The 18936-nt window shown below is 29.1% G+C and overlaps 1 protein-coding gene and 1 non-coding gene across 5 annotated transcripts in view; both read right to left on the reverse strand.

The window, feature by feature from the left end:
- LOC129910824 (prominin-like protein) overlaps nt 1-18936 on the reverse strand; it is a 168808-nt gene that overhangs the window by 16494 nt on the left and 133378 nt on the right. For 3 of the 4 annotated variants that reach the window (XM_055988398.1, XM_055988396.1, XM_055988397.1), the window contains 9 exons: nt 16136-16300; nt 15943-16067; nt 15698-15721; nt 12359-12524; nt 12084-12253; nt 11901-12010; nt 1661-1765; nt 736-1600; nt 536-657 (listed from right to left, as the gene is read on the reverse strand). In XM_055988398.1, the coding sequence (XP_055844373.1) occupies nt 536-657; nt 736-1600; nt 1661-1765; nt 11901-12010; nt 12084-12253; nt 12359-12524; nt 15698-15721; nt 15943-16067; nt 16136-16300 (1852 nt within the window). The remainder of the gene's footprint in view (nt 1-535; nt 658-735; nt 1601-1660; nt 1766-11900; nt 12011-12083; nt 12254-12358; nt 12525-15697; nt 15722-15942; nt 16068-16135; nt 16301-18936) is intronic. The other variant, XM_055988395.1, reaches the window with a different exon arrangement.
- Nucleotides 8423-8616, reverse strand: LOC129912822 (U2 spliceosomal RNA). The gene has a single exon (XR_008771919.1). It is a non-coding gene; the product is annotated as a U2 spliceosomal RNA (small nuclear RNA).

Raw genomic sequence — 18936 nt, forward strand, 5'->3', positions numbered from 1 at the left:
TTATAAAACAAAAGTTATTTTTCGTAGCAAATTAGCAAAAAAAAATATTTAATAAAAAAAGATAACTAGTTAAATAATTCAAACATTTTATTTATCTTATTAGTTTAACGCAAAACATAAGTTTCAGTAATAAAATAATTATATTATATCCTAGCTTTTAACTCATTCAATTGCTTATACAAATATTTAAATAAAATTTTAATTTTTAATATTAAAAAAAAAAAAACTACATTTACTTATAAGAGAAAATAACATTATAACATTAAACAGAGTTAAAAATTCAAACAAAAAATATTAAAATTAAAAAACAAATAACAATCAAAATTGAGAACCTTCCAACAATATTTTCATAAACATAACTATCAATATAATGGGATGTGTTGGGAAGGGGGTGGTATTCCACTTAATTTTTTATTTTATAAATATTTTTTTTTGTTTATTTTGTTTTATTGTAAATTGAATGTTGTTTTTTATATGAATAAATATGAAATATTCGATTGATATTGAAATAAATAATAACAATAATAATACTTACGATTCGACTAGGGGTCCCGGATAGGGATCTGATTTCTGATACAAACTAGATAGCTTAACACTTATCACTAACGTTGGCAGGAAAAGGATGACACACCAGGCAACACCAGCCCAGAAACCATTCTAAATAAAAAAACAAACAAAAGATTATAAAAATGGTTTTGAATGGAATATGATAAAAAATAAAAAAAAAAAACTTACCAATGGATCGACAAATTTATTGCAAACTGATACAATAGCTGAATCATAGACATGTGCCAATGGGGCACACTTACCAACTATCGTCTGTATAGATTTAATGACCAAATCCAAATAACGTTGAATTTCTTCACTGAAGAATGTGGTCAATTTAACAGCTGTTTCCTTAATAAAGTCACGTCCCTTAACATTGATGAATGTTTGAGCTTGTTTGATCTCATTCACCAGTGACTTTATAGACTTTTCAAATGATTTATCTTGATAGCTGAGTTTAGATTGAAGTTCTTCAGCTAGAGCAATTAATTCTCGTGTTTGTTCACGCATTGGAAGCACCAGATTATCTTCATAAGTCTCCAAATGCAATGCCTGATTGCGAAGACCAACTTGAACGTCATTCATTGAGCTGCCTTTGATTTTCTCAGCAGTTTTTCTCAACTGAGTTGCCAATGATTTGAGTGAATAAATTGTAATGTTTTCATTAAGATTGTCAGTGAACTTATCCCGATCGAATGTATTTAAATCTGACGAGGCAATGGCAAGAATCTTCTTTTCATTCTCTTCACTAAGAATGACAATTTTTGATTCGAAATTAATACCATCGACAAATTCTTCAAGAGTTTTAATAACATTCAATTGAGCTGGGTATTCATTGATTGATTCGATATCAAAGAGATTATAAAGATGTAAAACTTCGTAAATTGTTTCATTGGCTTGACAAGCGGTAATGACATGAGAAATACGGAATGGTGGTAAATTGCCAGTGCTAAGTGGTCCATTTCTTTGTTTGGGATTGTTGGTATTGTAGAATACGTTATTGAGATCAACCAAGTTATCAACATACTGGAATAAGTCATCGGTTTTTGGATTCCTTTAAAAGAGAATTGAATGTTAGTGAATTAGTTTGATAGATTTTGGTGTTTTGTTTTACCTGAGAGGAACGCAAACACCACGTTGTAGAACCAATCCAATGAGGAAGTGGACGAGAGCAGCGACTGCCAATATCGAAATTGTTAAGAAAATCACAGCAACAGCTCTGTAAAATAAAAAGAAATATTTAATTTATTTAGAATTTAGGTATTAGTGTTGATATTTATTTTTTATTGGGGTATACAAAAATTATTGAACTTTGTTGAATTTCATAAAAGGTGTTAGTTAATTTTAGCTCTCAGTTTGCAAACCCAATCGGAAATTGAAAGAAAACTGAATAATTTCAAACAGTAGTTTTTTTTCAATATAAAAAAAAAAAATTCCACATACACCACAGTGACCCAATATAGAAAACTAGGTGTCCTAACTCTGAAAAGAGAGATTTTCTGTCAAAAAATGTTGATTTTTTGTTTTTTTTTTTTTAATGATTTTGTATGTAGATTTTTAAAGGTGATTTGAGCGCCAGCCATAAGTCGTAAAAAAAATTGGATAAGAAAAAAATTTTGGTAGGTAATCGATTTCGATAAAATTTATGATATTTGAAAAAACAATATCTTGGAAACCATTGAGCCTACAGAGACCTTAAGAATTTTGGTAAGCAAAACAAAATGTAAAATATCATTAAAATCTGTAAAACTTTCATTTCAGAACTACCATATTAAATGTTTTTTCTTCTTCTACACCAAACAAGGAAAGAACTTAGTTATCGTTATCTTTCTTATATGTACCCATTTGACCATTAAAAGATTTGTACTATGATCTCTTTTCCGCTGTATTTCATCTTACTAAGTCACAGCAGCGTTGTAAAAATATGAATAAAAAAATGTACCTACACTAGACCAAAAAATTAAAGGAACACAAAAAATTCTAGATTTGTTCAGTAATTTGCGAAAGGCTGTATCTCAGTAAAAAATGATCTTATCATGACAAAACAAAAATATGTGAAAGTTACATTTCCTAGTTTTAGAATTTTAATGCCAAATATTTTCTTTCGAACGGTAAAATAGCTAAATCATTGCAACTGTTTAAAAATCAAATTTTTTAAATTTTCTTTTGGTTTTTATTTTTCTTTAAAAAAAAAGTCGGAAATTTTTTTTGATAGAATGATTATTTTTAAAAGGTTATTTATTTAGTTTCAAGTTTCTTTTTCTTTCAAACTTCTAAGATTTTTTTACAGATTTATTCATAACAGTTTTTCTGTTGTGAGGGTACCTATGAACTTTAAAATAAAAAAAATCTAAAATGGTATGAAATTTTTTCAAAAAAAATTGAATTTTGATAAATTCAACTTTTTTTGAAAAGTTTTAATTTTTTTTGGGTTTGAAAAAAAAATCACGATTTGTTTGTGTTCCTTTAATTTTTTGGGCAAGTGTAAGTATTTAAAACTAAAAAAACCATAATTATTTGCAAATACAAAAATTTGCATTCAAAATATGTATAGTATTGCCATACAAAATGTTCGAATTTAAAAAAAAGGTTTATCACAATTCACAACTGAAAAAAATTGCAATGAAAATAAAATTTTGATTGCATATACAAATATTTTGCATTAGGTACAAAAAAAATGTAAGATACCATAATTGCAAATTCAATTCTGAATTAAAAAAGAGAATTCAATCCAAAATGTGTGCATTAAATATTTTTTTTATTTTATTTTTTGTCAAATTTCTTAGTCAAGTAAAAATTCTTGAGAGTTTTTATTAAAAATTTTCAAAAAAGATTTTACTAATTTAATTAATGTTTTAATTTAAAAAAAAAATGTTTTTCTTAAGCTTTCATTATTAAAAAATGAGATTTTTGAATTATTAGCTAGGTATTTTTCAATAAAAGTTGAAAAAATCAGAAAGTAGAATATTCGATACACTTTTTTTTAACTTCCGATGACGTAGGGTTGCAATTGCAAGAATAATTTTTACATTGCTTTCTATTATTATAAATAATATTTAATTTAATTAAGATTATTTTAAATCAATTAAAATAACCTAATCTAAAAAATACTAGTCTATGTCTATAATTTAATTAAGATTATTTTATATCAATTAAAATAACCTAATCTAAAATAATCATTGTTTTAAATAAAAAAAAAGTGTTTAAAAAACAATATATTTATATTCTAATGTATATTTTTTATTGGATTAAATTTTTAAAAGATTCAAAAACAAATAATTAATAAATTAATAATTAATCAAACAAAATAATAAAAATATAAGATAGTTATAATATGAATGTAGTACAGGAAAGTTAGTAAAAAAACAGGCCTATTGTGGAACGAAATATAGGACGGCTGAATTTTTCAAATCTGAAAGAGGGGTATTAGAAAAGCTTAAGTCCTGGTTTTCGGGACGCCACCCCCCTGGCGAAATCCGCCATTTTGGAAAACGCGAATCGCTCTATATCTCCAAAACTATTTGTCCTAGAGAAATGGTTATCAGACCAAAGTTCTTGGAAATTTAATTATCTTTTTCTTTGTAGTACATTATTTTTCTCAGCGGGCAATAGTTTTGAGGTTATGTTGTTTTAATTTATTTTTTTTTTCGGTTTTCTTAAGATTATAACAATCCCAGTACTAGTTACATAATTTTTTAAACCGTAAAAGTTATAGACCATCAAATTTCCAATAATTTGGTATATTTTTGAAAGTTATGCGATGTATGAGTCGAAAGTTATTGAATTGAAAACTATAGTCTAAGTACAGGAAAATTAGTAAAGAAATCAGGCATTTTGTGGAACGAATTAAAGGGAGGCTGATTTTTTTCAAATCTGAAAGAAGGGTATTAGAAAAGCTTAAGTCCTGGTTTTCGGGACACCAACCCAATGGAAAAATCCGCCATTTTTTAAAACGCGAATTGGTCTATATCTCCCAAACTATTGGCTTGATCGAATAAGTTACTGAACCAAAATTGTAGGTAATATAAATATCTTTTCTTGTGCATGCACTGTTTTTCAGCGAGGATATCACTTTTTAGGTTATGTTGTTTAATTTTTAATTTTTGTTTTTTTTTTTAATTTTTCTCTTTCTCTATGATAGAAACATAATTTTTTAGCATGATTAAAGTTAAAGAACATCAAATTTCCATGAATTTGGTATACTTTTGAAGATCATATGACTTTTCAAACCAATTCGATTTTGGGCAAAAAATAAAATCTACTTCCCTACTTCTCTTTTTCAGGATCTACTTCTATTTCTTAATTGAAAAATATTTTTCAAGTAATAAATTTAGAGAAAAGGATTTAACTTCAATTTTAAATCTGGTCAAGGCATTGAGAAATAAAGCTCAACTGTCAACTGATATCTCAAAAGATGAATGGATTTTTCGAATTCAAGATAGAAATAAAGTTTGTCAAAGTAATTTTGACTGATTTTGAAGAATTCCGGATCAAAAATTTGTTAGATTATGCTGAATTAACCGTTTTACCAAAGACCATATAACAAGTAAAGATGTCGCACGTAGAACAAATCACTGTGCTTGAAAATTTCTACCATCAGATTTTACCCATAGGTCCAAAACATGTATCCAAGAATTAAATTGTTGAGAAACATTTTAAAAATTTTCAATGAGTGTGTAGAAAAGAGAGGGTTGATTTTTATAGATGAATTTATTTAATGGGAGAGAGCGAGATGGTAGTTAAATGTTGATACGAATAAGGAAAAGAAAAAAAAAATACATACAATTGTCTACGAGAATGTATGAATTATTTTTTTTTCTTAAATTAGGTATTCAGGAAACTGATAACGACACATTATTCAAAATAATAATTTCAATAAGAACAATTTTATATGTGACAAGAGTATAAGAGCTAAATTGAGTGAAAATGAATTTCAACCTTCAAATTGTCAATAGGTCCAAATCCAAATCATAATAAAGCAGAAATCCTTCGCAACATCAAAATGAGTTCTTATCATGAGTGGGAAAGAGAGAGTTATTTTTAATACATTTGTTAAATGCGAAGGACCGAGATGTAAGTTGAATAGAAGCAAATGAAAACAAAAAAGATCGTTTTGTGATGGAAGCAGGTAGGTATAGCGAATAGATTTTTTTTCACAACTGGATTGCTTCACACAAGCAGGGCGACGAGAGGGCTGTTTAAAAAAGGGATGTAAGAAAAGAAAGAAAAAAAGAGTTTTGTAAGTGAATAGTATAGGTGGGGTGGGTAAGTATATATTTAAACAGGTTGATTGTTTTTTTTTTTTTTGAGTAGGTAGGTATATTTTTTCTTATAAAACTTTCGAGGGCAAATAGATATTTATTTTAATGTGTGTACGTAGGTGTACGATTTAGGTATTTTGTTCCGTTTCTGTAAAAAAAAAACAATCAACCTGCTTAAATATATACTTACCCACCCCACCTATACTATTCACTTACAAAACTCTTTTTTTCTTTCTTTTCTTACATCCCTTTTTTAAACAGCCCTCTCGTCGCCCTGCTTGTGTGAAGCAATCCAGTTGTGAAAAAAAATCTATTCGCTATACCTACCTGCTTCCATCACAAAACGATCTTTTTTGTTTTCATTTGCTTCTATTCAACTTACATCTCGGTCCTTCGCATTTAACAAATGTATTAAAAATAACTCTCTCTTTCCCACTCATGATAAGAACTCATTTTGATGTTGCGAAGGATTTCTGCTTTATTATGATTTGGATTTGGACCTATTGACAATTTGAAGGTTGAAATTCATTTTCACTCAATTTAGCTCTTATACTCTTGTCACATATAAAATTGTTCTTATTGAAATTATTATTTTGAATAATGTGTCGTTATCAGTTTCCTGAATACCTAATTTAAGAAAAAAAAATAATTCATACATTCTCGTAGACAATTGTATGTATTTTTTTTTTCTTTTCCTTATTCGTATCAACATTTAACTACCATCTCGCTCTCTCCCATTAAATAAATTCATCTATAAAAATCAACCCTCTCTTTTCTACACACTCATTGAAAATTTTTAAAATGTTTCTCAACAATTTAATTCTTGGATACATGTTTTGGACCTATGGGTAAAATCTGATGGTAGAAATTTTCAAGCACAGAGATTTGTTCTACGTGCGACATCTTTACTTGTTATATGGTCTTTGAATTTACCCTTAAGCACCGTTACATCTTTTGGAAAAGATCATAATAAAAAAGTAAAGAAAAATAATTTTGTTGAAAAATAATTTTTTTTGAATAAATTTTTGGAAATAAATGTTCTGAAAGTTTAATGTTGAAATCTACTTCCGAAATTTTGGATCTACTTCACTTTTTTTTCAAATTTGCTTCGAAATTTTGAAACTGAAGTCCGAACCCTGGTCTATAGTATTCAGATCAATAACTTTCGACTCATACATCGCATGACTTCCAAAAATATACCAAATTATTGGTAATTTGATGGTCTATAACTTTAACTGTTTAAAAAATTATGTTACTATCACGGTTGCCGGAGTGGGTAGGATCCTACCAAACTGGGTAGGTTTTTTTACCTTGGGTAGGTTGGTAGGTTTGAAGTCAATTTGGTAGGTTTTTCCAAGTTCTTTCTCTAAAATAATTTTATTTTTAATAATTGACAAAAAAAATTGTAATTATGTCAAATCTACCCAAAATATTTGTGCCAAACAAATGTGCCCATCTAAACCGAGAGTAATAATATTAAGTAGTGTATGTAAACGCAGTATCCTATCATTGTTGGTGTCTGAGCTCATCCATTTTCATGTTTTGTGTTGACACTAACTTCACATTCTTGATTAGTGATTTCTACAAAATGGCATTACAATTTTATTTAAAAAGTTTTTCCAAAAAATTATTTATAAAAAATTGTTTTTTTAAAAAACGGCTCTAACGATTTTGAAATTTTTTTTTCTAAAAATGCACGTTTATATATCAATCAAAACTGCATACTTGTTTTGGAGGGCAATTTAATTTCAGACTTTATTTTATTTTTTTAAACGAATTTTATTTTTTTTTTTCCAAATTTCTATATAAAAAGTCTTAAAAATTTAAGCAACTATAACTCCAAGAGCAAGTTCTTGCGACCCAGTCGTGCATTTTATTTTTTTAAACAAGAATTTATTCTCTTAAAATCGAAAATTTTCGTTGGGTAGGTTTTTCTTTGAATTGGTAGGTTTTTTTGGAAACTTTGGTAGGAAATTTTTTATGCGAGTGGCAACCGTGGTTACTATTAGCGGGAATGATAAAAACTTAAAAAAAACCGAAAAAAAATAAATTAAAACAACATAACCTCAAAACTTTTGCCCGCTCAGAAAAATAATGTATGACAAAGAAAAAGATAATTAAATTTCCAAGAACTTTGGTCTGATAACCATTTCTCTAGGACAAATAGTTTTGGAGATATAGAGCGATTCGCGTTTTCCAAAATGGCGGATTTCGCCAGGGGGGTGGCGTCCCGAAAGCCAGGACCATAAACAAAAAATACCAAGACTGGAAAATTTCGTACGTCTTTCCCCCCAAAACCCTTTTGTGTACAGTGCTGTCTGTGAATATATGTGAAAGCCACCACGTTGGTAAATGACGTTAACACGCACACATTTATAGATTCACGACATTCACCACACATCCAACACGAACACAACGATAGGTTCACGACATTCACCACACCTCCCAGCTTGTAGGCAAACGTCAGTTGACCGCCGAGTTTCCAGTCTTGGTATTTTTTGTTTATGGCCAGGACTTAAGCTTTTCTAATACCCCTCTTTCAGATTTGAAAAATTCAGCCGTCCTATATTTCGTTCCACGAAAAAGTCTATCTTTCCTGTACTAATGATGTATTTTTTATTTGGGCCGATCCCGGCGGTACTGCAATACCGGGCCAACCCGCGACAGAGGTGGAGCAAGCCCCTAGCACTCCGTCTATTTCCAAAAATCAGTTTAACATTTGTTGTCCCCCGATGGGGGATCTATCAGATGTTAAGCTGATAAGAACAGATACTACACTTTGATCTTAGCCATAAGGCCGAGAAGCGATAAATTACTTGTGTTTTTCTCTTCTATAAGTGAAATATTTTACAAAAACTGAATGTGAATTATAAAGAAATAAATGAAAAAATCTCTCTATTGGCTATTGATTTTTCTTCCATTTTCTTAATAACATGAACAAAGCAACAAAGGCAATGGACAAGGTCGACAAGGCAAACAAAAGAAAGCATTTCTCTGACTCTATCAATACAAAAAAAAAATCTATCTACATACTTATCTAGGAAGTAGGATGTGATGTACATTTCTACATTGTACCTACATAATTTTGTTCATTGGTACATCGGTTTTTCGATGCAAAAATAAATCAATAAGGTAGGTAAGACAAAGTACAAAACAAAATGTGTTTGTGTAATACCTACCTAGATAAGAGTTTATAATATATCATAGATAAAGGGTTCTTGACATTTTTTACCCCTGTCTTAGAAACAACACCAATTTCCTTGTTATTATTGATTGTTTTCTTTGTGACTATACTTAGTTAAGGTATGTTAAAAATACTAATTAAGTCTCTTTTTCTTTTGTTTGTTCCAGAGATACAGACATAGAGGAAGGAATACCTAGAGACGCGACTTCGGTTGGTTTTTCTTTTCCACCCTACAAGCTGCAATGAGAGGAAAAACTCCACAGTGCTTATATGTGGTAGTTTTCCCTTGCATTTTAAATGGCACCAACACATTCAACTGTGGAGTTGAGCTCAAAACAATTAAAAACAATTTAAGTGCTCAGTAGGAAATAAATTCATAAAAAAATAATATAATAAATTCAAAACACGAACCTTTTTTTTTTTATTTCTGTACATATTTATTGAAAGGTGGGTGTCTGGAGTGAGCTATTTGAGCTATTCAAGTTCATGTACAAACCAAAATCATGTTTAAATTCAAAATTTGTGAGGACATCTACTGGTGAAAGGAAGGTATTAAACGAATTGTACTCATTGTATATATATTCCTATAGTACTCTCATGAAGTAGAATTTTCTGTTTTGCGTCGCCACCGCTTTGATCGCTAGTTTATTTTATATTTGAACCTTATGCAGAAAATTGAAATGCAGATCTACCAAAAGATGTCGCTAAAGTATTTTCTTCGATTGATAGTACTATAGAAATATACAGGGTGTCCCAAAAGTAATGGATCAAACGAAATATGCTGATAGGCCAACTTTAGGGCTCTCAGAATTTGGTAACTTGTTCATCCCAAATCCTTACGGTTTTCGATTTAATGCAGTTTTTGTGAAATTTCGAAAAACCTCGACTTGGCAACAGTATTTTGCTTCCTCCGCTCATAATTGATTTTTGTTTTTTACAATTCTTTCACTAAAACATTGCCAAATAATAAGAAATAACTAATTAATCAAAATATTTTTTATTTCATACGCCATTTTGATGCAAATTTATTAACAGTTCCATGTTTTATAAAAACTCAATTTCATACTTTTATTTCAGAATAACACCTTGAAAAAAAATTGTATGGTGTGACACTGGTTTATTGCTTTAAAAACTTGCCGTGTTATTGCAGTTTTCAAAAATGTATAAAAGTTTTCAAAGTTGAAGTTAGAACTAAAGATATTACAATTTAAATGCAACAAAACTGGGCTTTTCAGAGCAAAATAACAAAGAAAAATAAACACATTTTCTCGGCTGTTGTTTTAATTTCTTTTTGAATAAAAGCCTCGCTTTTTGTTTGTTATTTTGCTCTGAAAACCCCTGTTTTTTTTGCATTCAAATTGTAATAACTTTCGTTCTAATTTCATCTTTGGAAACTTGTATACATTTTTGAAAACTGCAATAACACGGCAAGTTTTTAAAGTAATAAACCATTGTCAGACCATACAAATTTTTTTTGGGATGATGTTCTGAAATAAAACTACGAAATTGAGTTTTTATAAAACATGGAACTGTTAATTAATTTGCAGCAAAATAGCATATGAAATAAAAAATATTTTGATTAATTAATTATTTCTTATTATTTTGCAATGTTTTAGTGAAAGAATTGTAAAAAACAAAAATCAATTATGAGCGGAGGAAGCAAAATACTGTTGCCAAGTCGGGATTTTTCGAAATTTCACAAAAACTGCATTAAATCGAAAACCGTAAGGATTTGGGATAAACAAGTTACCAAATTCTGAGAGCCCTAAAGTTTGCCTATCAGCATATTTCGTTTGATCCATTACTTTTGGGACACCCTGTATATACAATGAGTACAACATTGTATATATATTTCTATAGTACTATCAATCGAAGAAAATACTTTAGCGACATCTTTTGGTAGATCTGCATTTCAATTTTCTGCATAAGGTTCAAATATAAAATAAACTAGCGATCAAAGCGGTGGCGACGCAAAACAGAAAATTCTACTTCATGAGAGTACTATAGGAATATATATACAATGTTGTACTTTTCACACGTATTCACAGATAGGAAAACAAGAGAAAAATAAGAGAGATTATCTGAAATTAAATTTGCGGGTGTTTTAGGTAAGGGGGGTACGAGTCGGCTCTCTAGGTATTCCTTCCTCTATGGATACAGAGAAGTGGTTTGTACCATTCTTTACCATTCAGCGGGTAGATGGCAAAAGAAGTGTAATAGATGCTAAGCAAAGAATAATCTAGTAGCCTACAACACGTTAAATCTCCAACTTCAAAATTAACATTTTTGTTTAACTCAACACTGATACAATACAAAAAGTTTTGTTTCTAGAATCCGGCCATTCCATTTGCATTTTTCAGAACATTTTCGCGCTTTCCAGTTTATCTCGTTGAAGAAGCAATATATTTTTTCTGGAAACTTGGTAGGTCTTAAGGAACTCATGATAAATTTGAAGTTCTAGAAGTTTCAAGAAAAACTAATTCAAAATAGCTAAATTATTACGGTACAAAGACGGTAACGGAGAAGACTTGTACGCATCTTCTCTGTTACCGCTTTATCTGTGAATAATTTAGCTACGTTTAATTAGTTTTTCGTGAAACTTCTAGAACGTCAACTTTATTGATTTAATATAGCTTTTTACGACCTTAAGTTAATCCAAAAAAAATTGACAAGGTGTAGATATCCAATAAGTCAATTGATGAGTGTCATTAGCTTAACTAACTTGCCCGCTTGAATTTACTTGCAAAAAATTCTTTTAACTACACATTTGAAACTATTTTCAACAATAAGAAAAACTTCGTTTGCTTTAGTTTAGAGCTTTAAAATTCGAAAAATTCTACTACAGGTACCTTACCCGCTTTAGTCCCTACTTATCCGGGTTTTACTGTATATTACATGCAGTTACTTACAGCATTAAGAATCTGGAACCAGAACCTTTGTTGCAGCAATCATCTCCGTAACCATCTGGACGTTTACCACAAATACCACAGAATAGAGCACATGTTAATGCAGTCAGAATCTAAAAAAAACACATATTTATAAGTTTAACAATTCTTACATGTAAATATAAAAAATGATTCTTTCAACTTTACCACTAATAGCACCGAACTAATAGCTATTCCAGCATAGAATCTATAAATACTATATTCATGTATATATTTATCGGCCAATGTTGTACCAGAATTAGTTTGTTCATCGATATTTTTGGTAATCTTTGTAAATAAGTCGTTGATTCCATCAGATGCTTTTTTGAGCTCTTTTCCTAAAATAAATAAAAAAGGAAATAAGTTAGTAAATGAAGAGATAAAAGTTTAAAAAGTGTTAAAAGAGTTAAAAGGATTTTTTTAACGATAACATAGGTACTTACCAACTTTTTCAATTGATTCGGTAATTTTTGGAATATGTTCTTCGATGGTTCGATTGATGTCGTTTTGCAAATTTGTCCAAGCTTTACGACCATCTCTACCAGCCGATGCAATACCATTGGCAATTAAAGTATCAACACTTTCAATAATACTTGTGACATCGGGAAGCTTTAAAATGAAAACCAAATGGATTAATTTAGTTGTTTTTAACAAAATAGATTTTTTAATTAAAAAAAACTCAAAAATGTAAAAACAAAAAAAAAATTTTAATGAATGATTTCTAATAAAAAAGGATTCTTAAACAAAAAACAAAGCTTCATTCAAAAAATTCCACAAAAGGCCTCATTTTGAGCAAATATTTGAGCAAATAACTTGTACCTATTTCTTGGTCCTCTAACTTCTTTCGAGAGCTCCCCAATTGGAAGCGCTTATATTAAACTATTCTTCGTTAGAAACGATTTTCAATTTTGTGTTCTTTTTTAAAAAGAGGACACTTTTTTGTATCTAATAGAGTATTCTAATTCTTTTGGGCTTTGAACCAGTTAAACAGAGGAGCATCTATGTCAGGATCTGACTTCAACGAACTTTTAATTGTTCATTTTGATACTTCGAAATTCTTGAAAAATTTATCTCGATATCCGGAAGTTGTTGAGACTTTTGATGTCGATTCAATCAAAATTCGGCGTTCAACTTTTATTGGATTCAGCTTCTTTGAGCCTTGAAATGAGTATGTAAAGCTTTTTGCTTTTTCTTCAAAATTAAAAAAAAAAATTTCGATCGATTTCGATCATTTGCAACCGTATTTTTAACCTGACAACCTAATATAAAATTGATTTTTTGATTTGCTCTCAAAAACAAAATTCGAAGTTCTAGAACAAACAACTTCAAATGGAAATTCCCATAATTTATTATTTTAAATGCACGAAATTGTTATTAGCTATTCATATTAATACATTAAAAGCGATAGGTTTTGAATTTACCATTAAAAACGGATTTCTTAAACCAATTTTATTAGAAATAGGCGATATCGTTAAAAGCCATATTCGGCTAGTATAATTTGAATAAAACGGTGATTACAAATTAGTTCGCAACAACCGATATTATAACCAATGGCATTATAATCGATTTTGACTGTACTTATTTTGGTAGAGTAGAGTTTTTTTATGAAATTTTTTGTATTTACTTTTGCCTTCTTGTTTCTACACAAAGTTTTAAAATTTCAAAAACTATAATTTAAAAAAAATCAAAGATTATGTCATAACAAAAAAAAAAATAAATTGCACGACTGGGGTCGCACGTACTTGCTCTTATGCTTAAAGTGACTTTAATGTTACAGCTTTTTATTCAAGAATATGGGGGAAAATTTAAATAAAATAAAATAAAATCTGTTTTTATAATTAATTAAACACCGTTTTAAATAATCTTTAACAAAAAAAACAAGTATGCCAGTTTATGTCTTGTATAGAAAGGAATTTTTAGAAAAAAATTTTCCTAAATCGTTAGAGCCGTTTTTTAAAAAAATTATTTTTTATATATAAAAATTTTCTAACATTTTTCAAAAAAAAAAGTTGGTATGTCATTATGAAGAAATAATTAATTTACACATAAAAACGAAATTTAAAAATTTTTCACAAACCCGTTTTCAAAAAATTGATTTTTCAAAAAAAAATTTTCAAATATTTTTTAAAAATCCAAAAATGTGTTCTTGGGAAATTTTCTAAAATTTTAATATTACCTTTATTTGAACGCTTTTGTATAAAAATTTTAGTTAAAATCGGGTTAGTCTTGTACGAGATATTCATAAATCAAAAAAACCGTTCTATTACAGGTACCGTTAATAACGGTACAAAAAATATTTTTTTTATTTCAAAAGTTGTATCTTATGTGTTATACTATACACAAAAATTTTAATCAAAATCGTTAGAGCCGTTTTCGAAAAAAATTTACTTTTCTATTTCCGTTATATGGCAGGTACCGTTAGTTTTGGTCATAAAAAAAAAATTTCAATTTCCCCTCTAGGGAATCACCAAAAACTGCTAACTACCAAGTTTGAAGAAAATCGCTCCATTAGTTTAGGCTGCAGCTCGAGGTACTTACAGACGGACAGACAGACGGACAGACAGACAGACAGACAGAATTGCCGGACCCACTTTTTTGGCATTCTCCATCATCGTAATGTCATGTAAAATTGTTATCTCGAGTTCGATTTTGTTTACGAATCCTAAACTTGCCCTATAGTACCTATATCGCAAGTAAAAACAAAGTTTAGAACTTAAATGCCGAAATTTAAAGAAATGGTCCCATTTCAACTTTTTTCAAGCAGACCCTTCGAGTTAATTTTAAATTTCTTTTGACTTTCAATATTTCCTGATCCATTGAAAAAAACGAATATTTTGGATCTTAGATAATTTTAGAAATACACTAGCCTAAAATGCGACATTAATGAGGTTTTTGTTTGGTACAAAAATCAATTTATTTTTTGATTTAGATCTGTTAAAAAACTGTTGCCTTCGATTGAACAAACAAATTGATTTATTTTTTGATCTTAGATCAATTTTCCAGATCTGGATTTTTCGGCAGATTTACCCCTCTTTTACTAACTGCCTGGTTCTCAGACACAAATACACGCCAATCAAAATCAATCTGAAAACGTATTTGTTTCGCAACAAAAAAAAAAAACATTTATAGATCAAAATATAAATTTACCAAACGAAAACCCCATAATACTCCTTTGACTACTGTGCTTCAATATTCAATTGGAGCATGAAGCATCCGAAGCCCTGAAGTGAATTCTTAAAAAAATGCAAACGGATTGCATTAGAAGTTTCCAAATTTGCAATCAAGTTTGAATTTAAAAAAACTAAATGAATAGAGAATGGACATTTAATTTTAGTTGTCAAATTTTATTTCTCTGGAAGATAAATGAATACCAAATAATGATCTCCGATAGATTAAACTGCTTTTCTAATTTAAAGTTAAAAAATGTAAGGAATATGACTACATTATTTACATAATAAACGATGAATTTTATGGAATTAGAAATGAACTTCATTGAAATAGTATGTTGAAACATAAAAGGTCTTAGGTACATTATGTTGGTATGGTTTTGGCCAAAGTAATTACATAGCTTTCCTCAAATGATACAAATTCTATGACATTGGTCAAATGGGAATTAGGTACAGGTGAATTTTTCAAAAAAAAAAAAAAAATATTTCGGTAATTAAAACTAAATAAAAATAACTAGCTAAAAGTAAAGTTCAATTAATAATAAAAAATATTGATATTGACTACTAGTAAAAAAAAAAATTATATGAGTAGGTACATTGTTTATAAAAACATACCCTTGGGAAGTATCTGTCTAGCATCTATTTTACACAAATAATGCGAATGATATTTCGAATTAAATTTTAAATATTCAAAAATGTTTGTACACATCGATCCAAAAATTTAGTATTATTTAATTTTTTTGTTTGCATGAATAATGAGAATAATGAATTTTAATATTAATTACAATTAGAGATATTAATTACACATATTTATAGTTAATTTTATTTTTTACAAACAACAACAAAATAACATAACCCACCTGATTATAATCAAATCCATTGGTATCCAATTTTCCGATTTCATAATTTTGCAAAACATCTTTACATTCTTGTGTTTGGCACTTGGTCAACATAACCAATAGATCACGTTTAACACCACGAAGTCCTTGAAAAAAAGGTTTAAATCATAAATTTAATTAATTTAAGAAAATATAATAATTTAAATATATTTACCATCACTCAATTGAGAAGCATAAACACGAAGTTCGTTGGTAATATTTTTCATTCGGTGTAGTTTAACATTTATGTCAGGCAAGTTGTCTAAGAAATCCATAAGATGATTTAATGAAACCGCTTTAGATGTTTCTTCGAGTTTTCTAATAAGACTTCCTGATGTATCTGGATGAAGACAAAAAAGTCAAGGATTAACATTAGATAAAATCTTTGGTAAAAGCCTAATCCGCAAAGACAATTTTTTTTCTATAATTTTATCAAAAAAGAAAACCTTATCCTAGTTTGTTTGCTTATCTAAAAACTTATAAAGATATAAAATGACAGCACATATCCTTCTTTCAACATAATTAAACTCTCAGAATCATCAACATTCATCTTTGTCATCTTTCTACATCCTATCATACCCAATTAATATTTCCAGCTCACTTGCTACCAGCTTAATTGCAATAAAACCAGATCAGAGCTTCTAATACGAGTAAATCATCAAATCCGAAGGAGATTAAATTCAAAATTGAGCTCCAGCTTCTAATACACAACACCCACACACAGATAAACAGGATATGGATACAATTTTAATTGCTTACTGCTAATCATGATGGGTGGTCGTATACTGTACATATTTCAATCGATATATCCTTTTTCCTTAATACCCGGAGTTATACACTATCACAATTTTGTACAAAATCTCTTAACTGACTTTGCTTTCACTGTGGATATACCAACCAGTAAGCACACTAATCAAACATGGAAATTCCAAAAAGCTAATGTACTCATTGGAGTCTTATCTCATACCAATGCATAATATCTACTATATCCACATCCGTCAGTCAGAACCTCAGGAGTCTAATGGAAGAAGGAGTTGTTGTTTATACTCAATCTTTCTTAATAACCTAATAATATTGACTTCCTCTAGCCGGATTTAAGTCAATCAGTGCACCGTTAAATGTTGTCTAAAGTTACTGTGTGTTTGTTTAACACAAAAAGTGTAATGGCAATAAGAAACACCATACTAAAAAATGTATTAATATGTGTGTTTTTCTTTTACAGGAATGGATTAGAGTTCATTGAAGGCAGAAGGCCATAAAGAATGAGAATACACAATATCTATGGACACTATAAAATTTTTTGTCAATATGGTTTTGCTTTTTAAAAAAGTTAATAAACTACTGAAAATTTAAATTTTATTGGGAAAAGGATTTACTTTACCTAAAACCTACTCAATTAGCTGGCGATGTAATAGAAATGCAGATGGATTATAACACTATAACAGCAGAGAAGAAACAACTTCGAAATCGGCATTAGAAATAGCAGTCAGTAGAGAGAGTAAAAAAATAAGAATTGTAAATGAGTGTTGAAGAGACATCTCAATATTAATTTGGCCTCAAACATGGTACCTCTAGATATTAATATGAACATGAACTTTACTGAAAGTATAGTAGGAAACTGAGCCCTTACCAGGTTATAAAGAGAAAAGGAAAATCTCCCGAAATACCTAAAATACTTAAATTTTTTTATTTATTGCCACTCTTGTTCTCCAAGTACGATTTGACTATGTTTTATTAACCTACTATTTAGAAATGGCTAGTAACAAAGTAAATGCTATTTCTAATGTCACGAAAGTTCGATTCACTTAGCACTTAAAACACATTGTAATCATTAAAAAATATGGAATTAGATTACCATCTCTTAACTAAGACATGAACTCTAAATTTTAAAGTAAGAAGGTATCTTAAAAATTAAAAATAAATTGAAATTTTCAAAATCTTAAGAACCTCAGTTTTCGATAAAAAGAGCACATTGAAAAGAAAAATAATTGGATTTTAACTCTAAAAATTTAGAGCTTCTGGATTAGAATAGCAAAGAAAGCATGCAAACACAATTTCTGATTGGAGTGTCTCGAAAACTCAACCTTCTGAATAAAAAGTCAATTTAAAATATCAAGAAGGAATAAGAAAATTAGAAATAGGGTAATGGTATTAGAAGAAAGCTCTCATAGAAATTATTTTTTGTCGAATTATTTGTGGTCGCCTTCGGATGCTGACAGTGTAATTATTTATTGTTGTTAAAGTGTCTTTTTACTGAACTTTAATCTGACTTTGAAACTATATAGTCAATTGAATCCTGCCTTAGTGCATCTATTGTAGCTATAACTATGCGAGAAGCATTTCTATCAGATACATACATCGATCTATTAACATAGCAAGTTTCTTGCACCGCAGTTCTTTTTTTTAGGTCTGTGCTAAATATTAAAATTGAGCACAGTATAGCTTTGTAAGTATGAGTGAACAAGTTTTGCATCTAAATTATTTGTTACAATAATGCCGTTAACTTAAAATACAGAAAGTGAGCCCAGCTTTTTAAGAGCTAGAGCTAAAAAGTGTTAAAACTTTGAGCGAGTGTTGGCACCATTTAGCCTTATCCAATCGACTTGAAATTTAGACTATCTAAAATACTGCAAAATCTGAACATTTTATGGTGGTTTCCCCCAACCCAGTTTCGAAAATCAATTTCTTGCAGTCACTTTAATGTAGTTCAGTTGAATACGGATAAAAATTTCAAAATTAAAAACAAAAAAAAACATAAATGTATATCTAAATTTGAAGACTAGATTTAAAAAGTTGGAAATTTTTAAAGCTCGAGATGCTTGTTAAAAGTGAAATGAAAACTTAAATAAAGATAAAAAACCAATATTGCGAAAGTTCAATGCTTCTAAAATGAAAGCAAACATTCTTTTTGATTAGAATATATCGAAAACTGGTAGGTAGCAAGGGGATATAAAAATAAATCCTATGCAATGGAAA

This window comes from Episyrphus balteatus, chromosome 2 (genome assembly GCF_945859705.1).
Source record: "Episyrphus balteatus chromosome 2, idEpiBalt1.1, whole genome shotgun sequence".
In the NCBI taxonomy this organism is placed as follows: Eukaryota; Metazoa; Arthropoda; class Insecta; order Diptera; family Syrphidae; genus Episyrphus; species Episyrphus balteatus.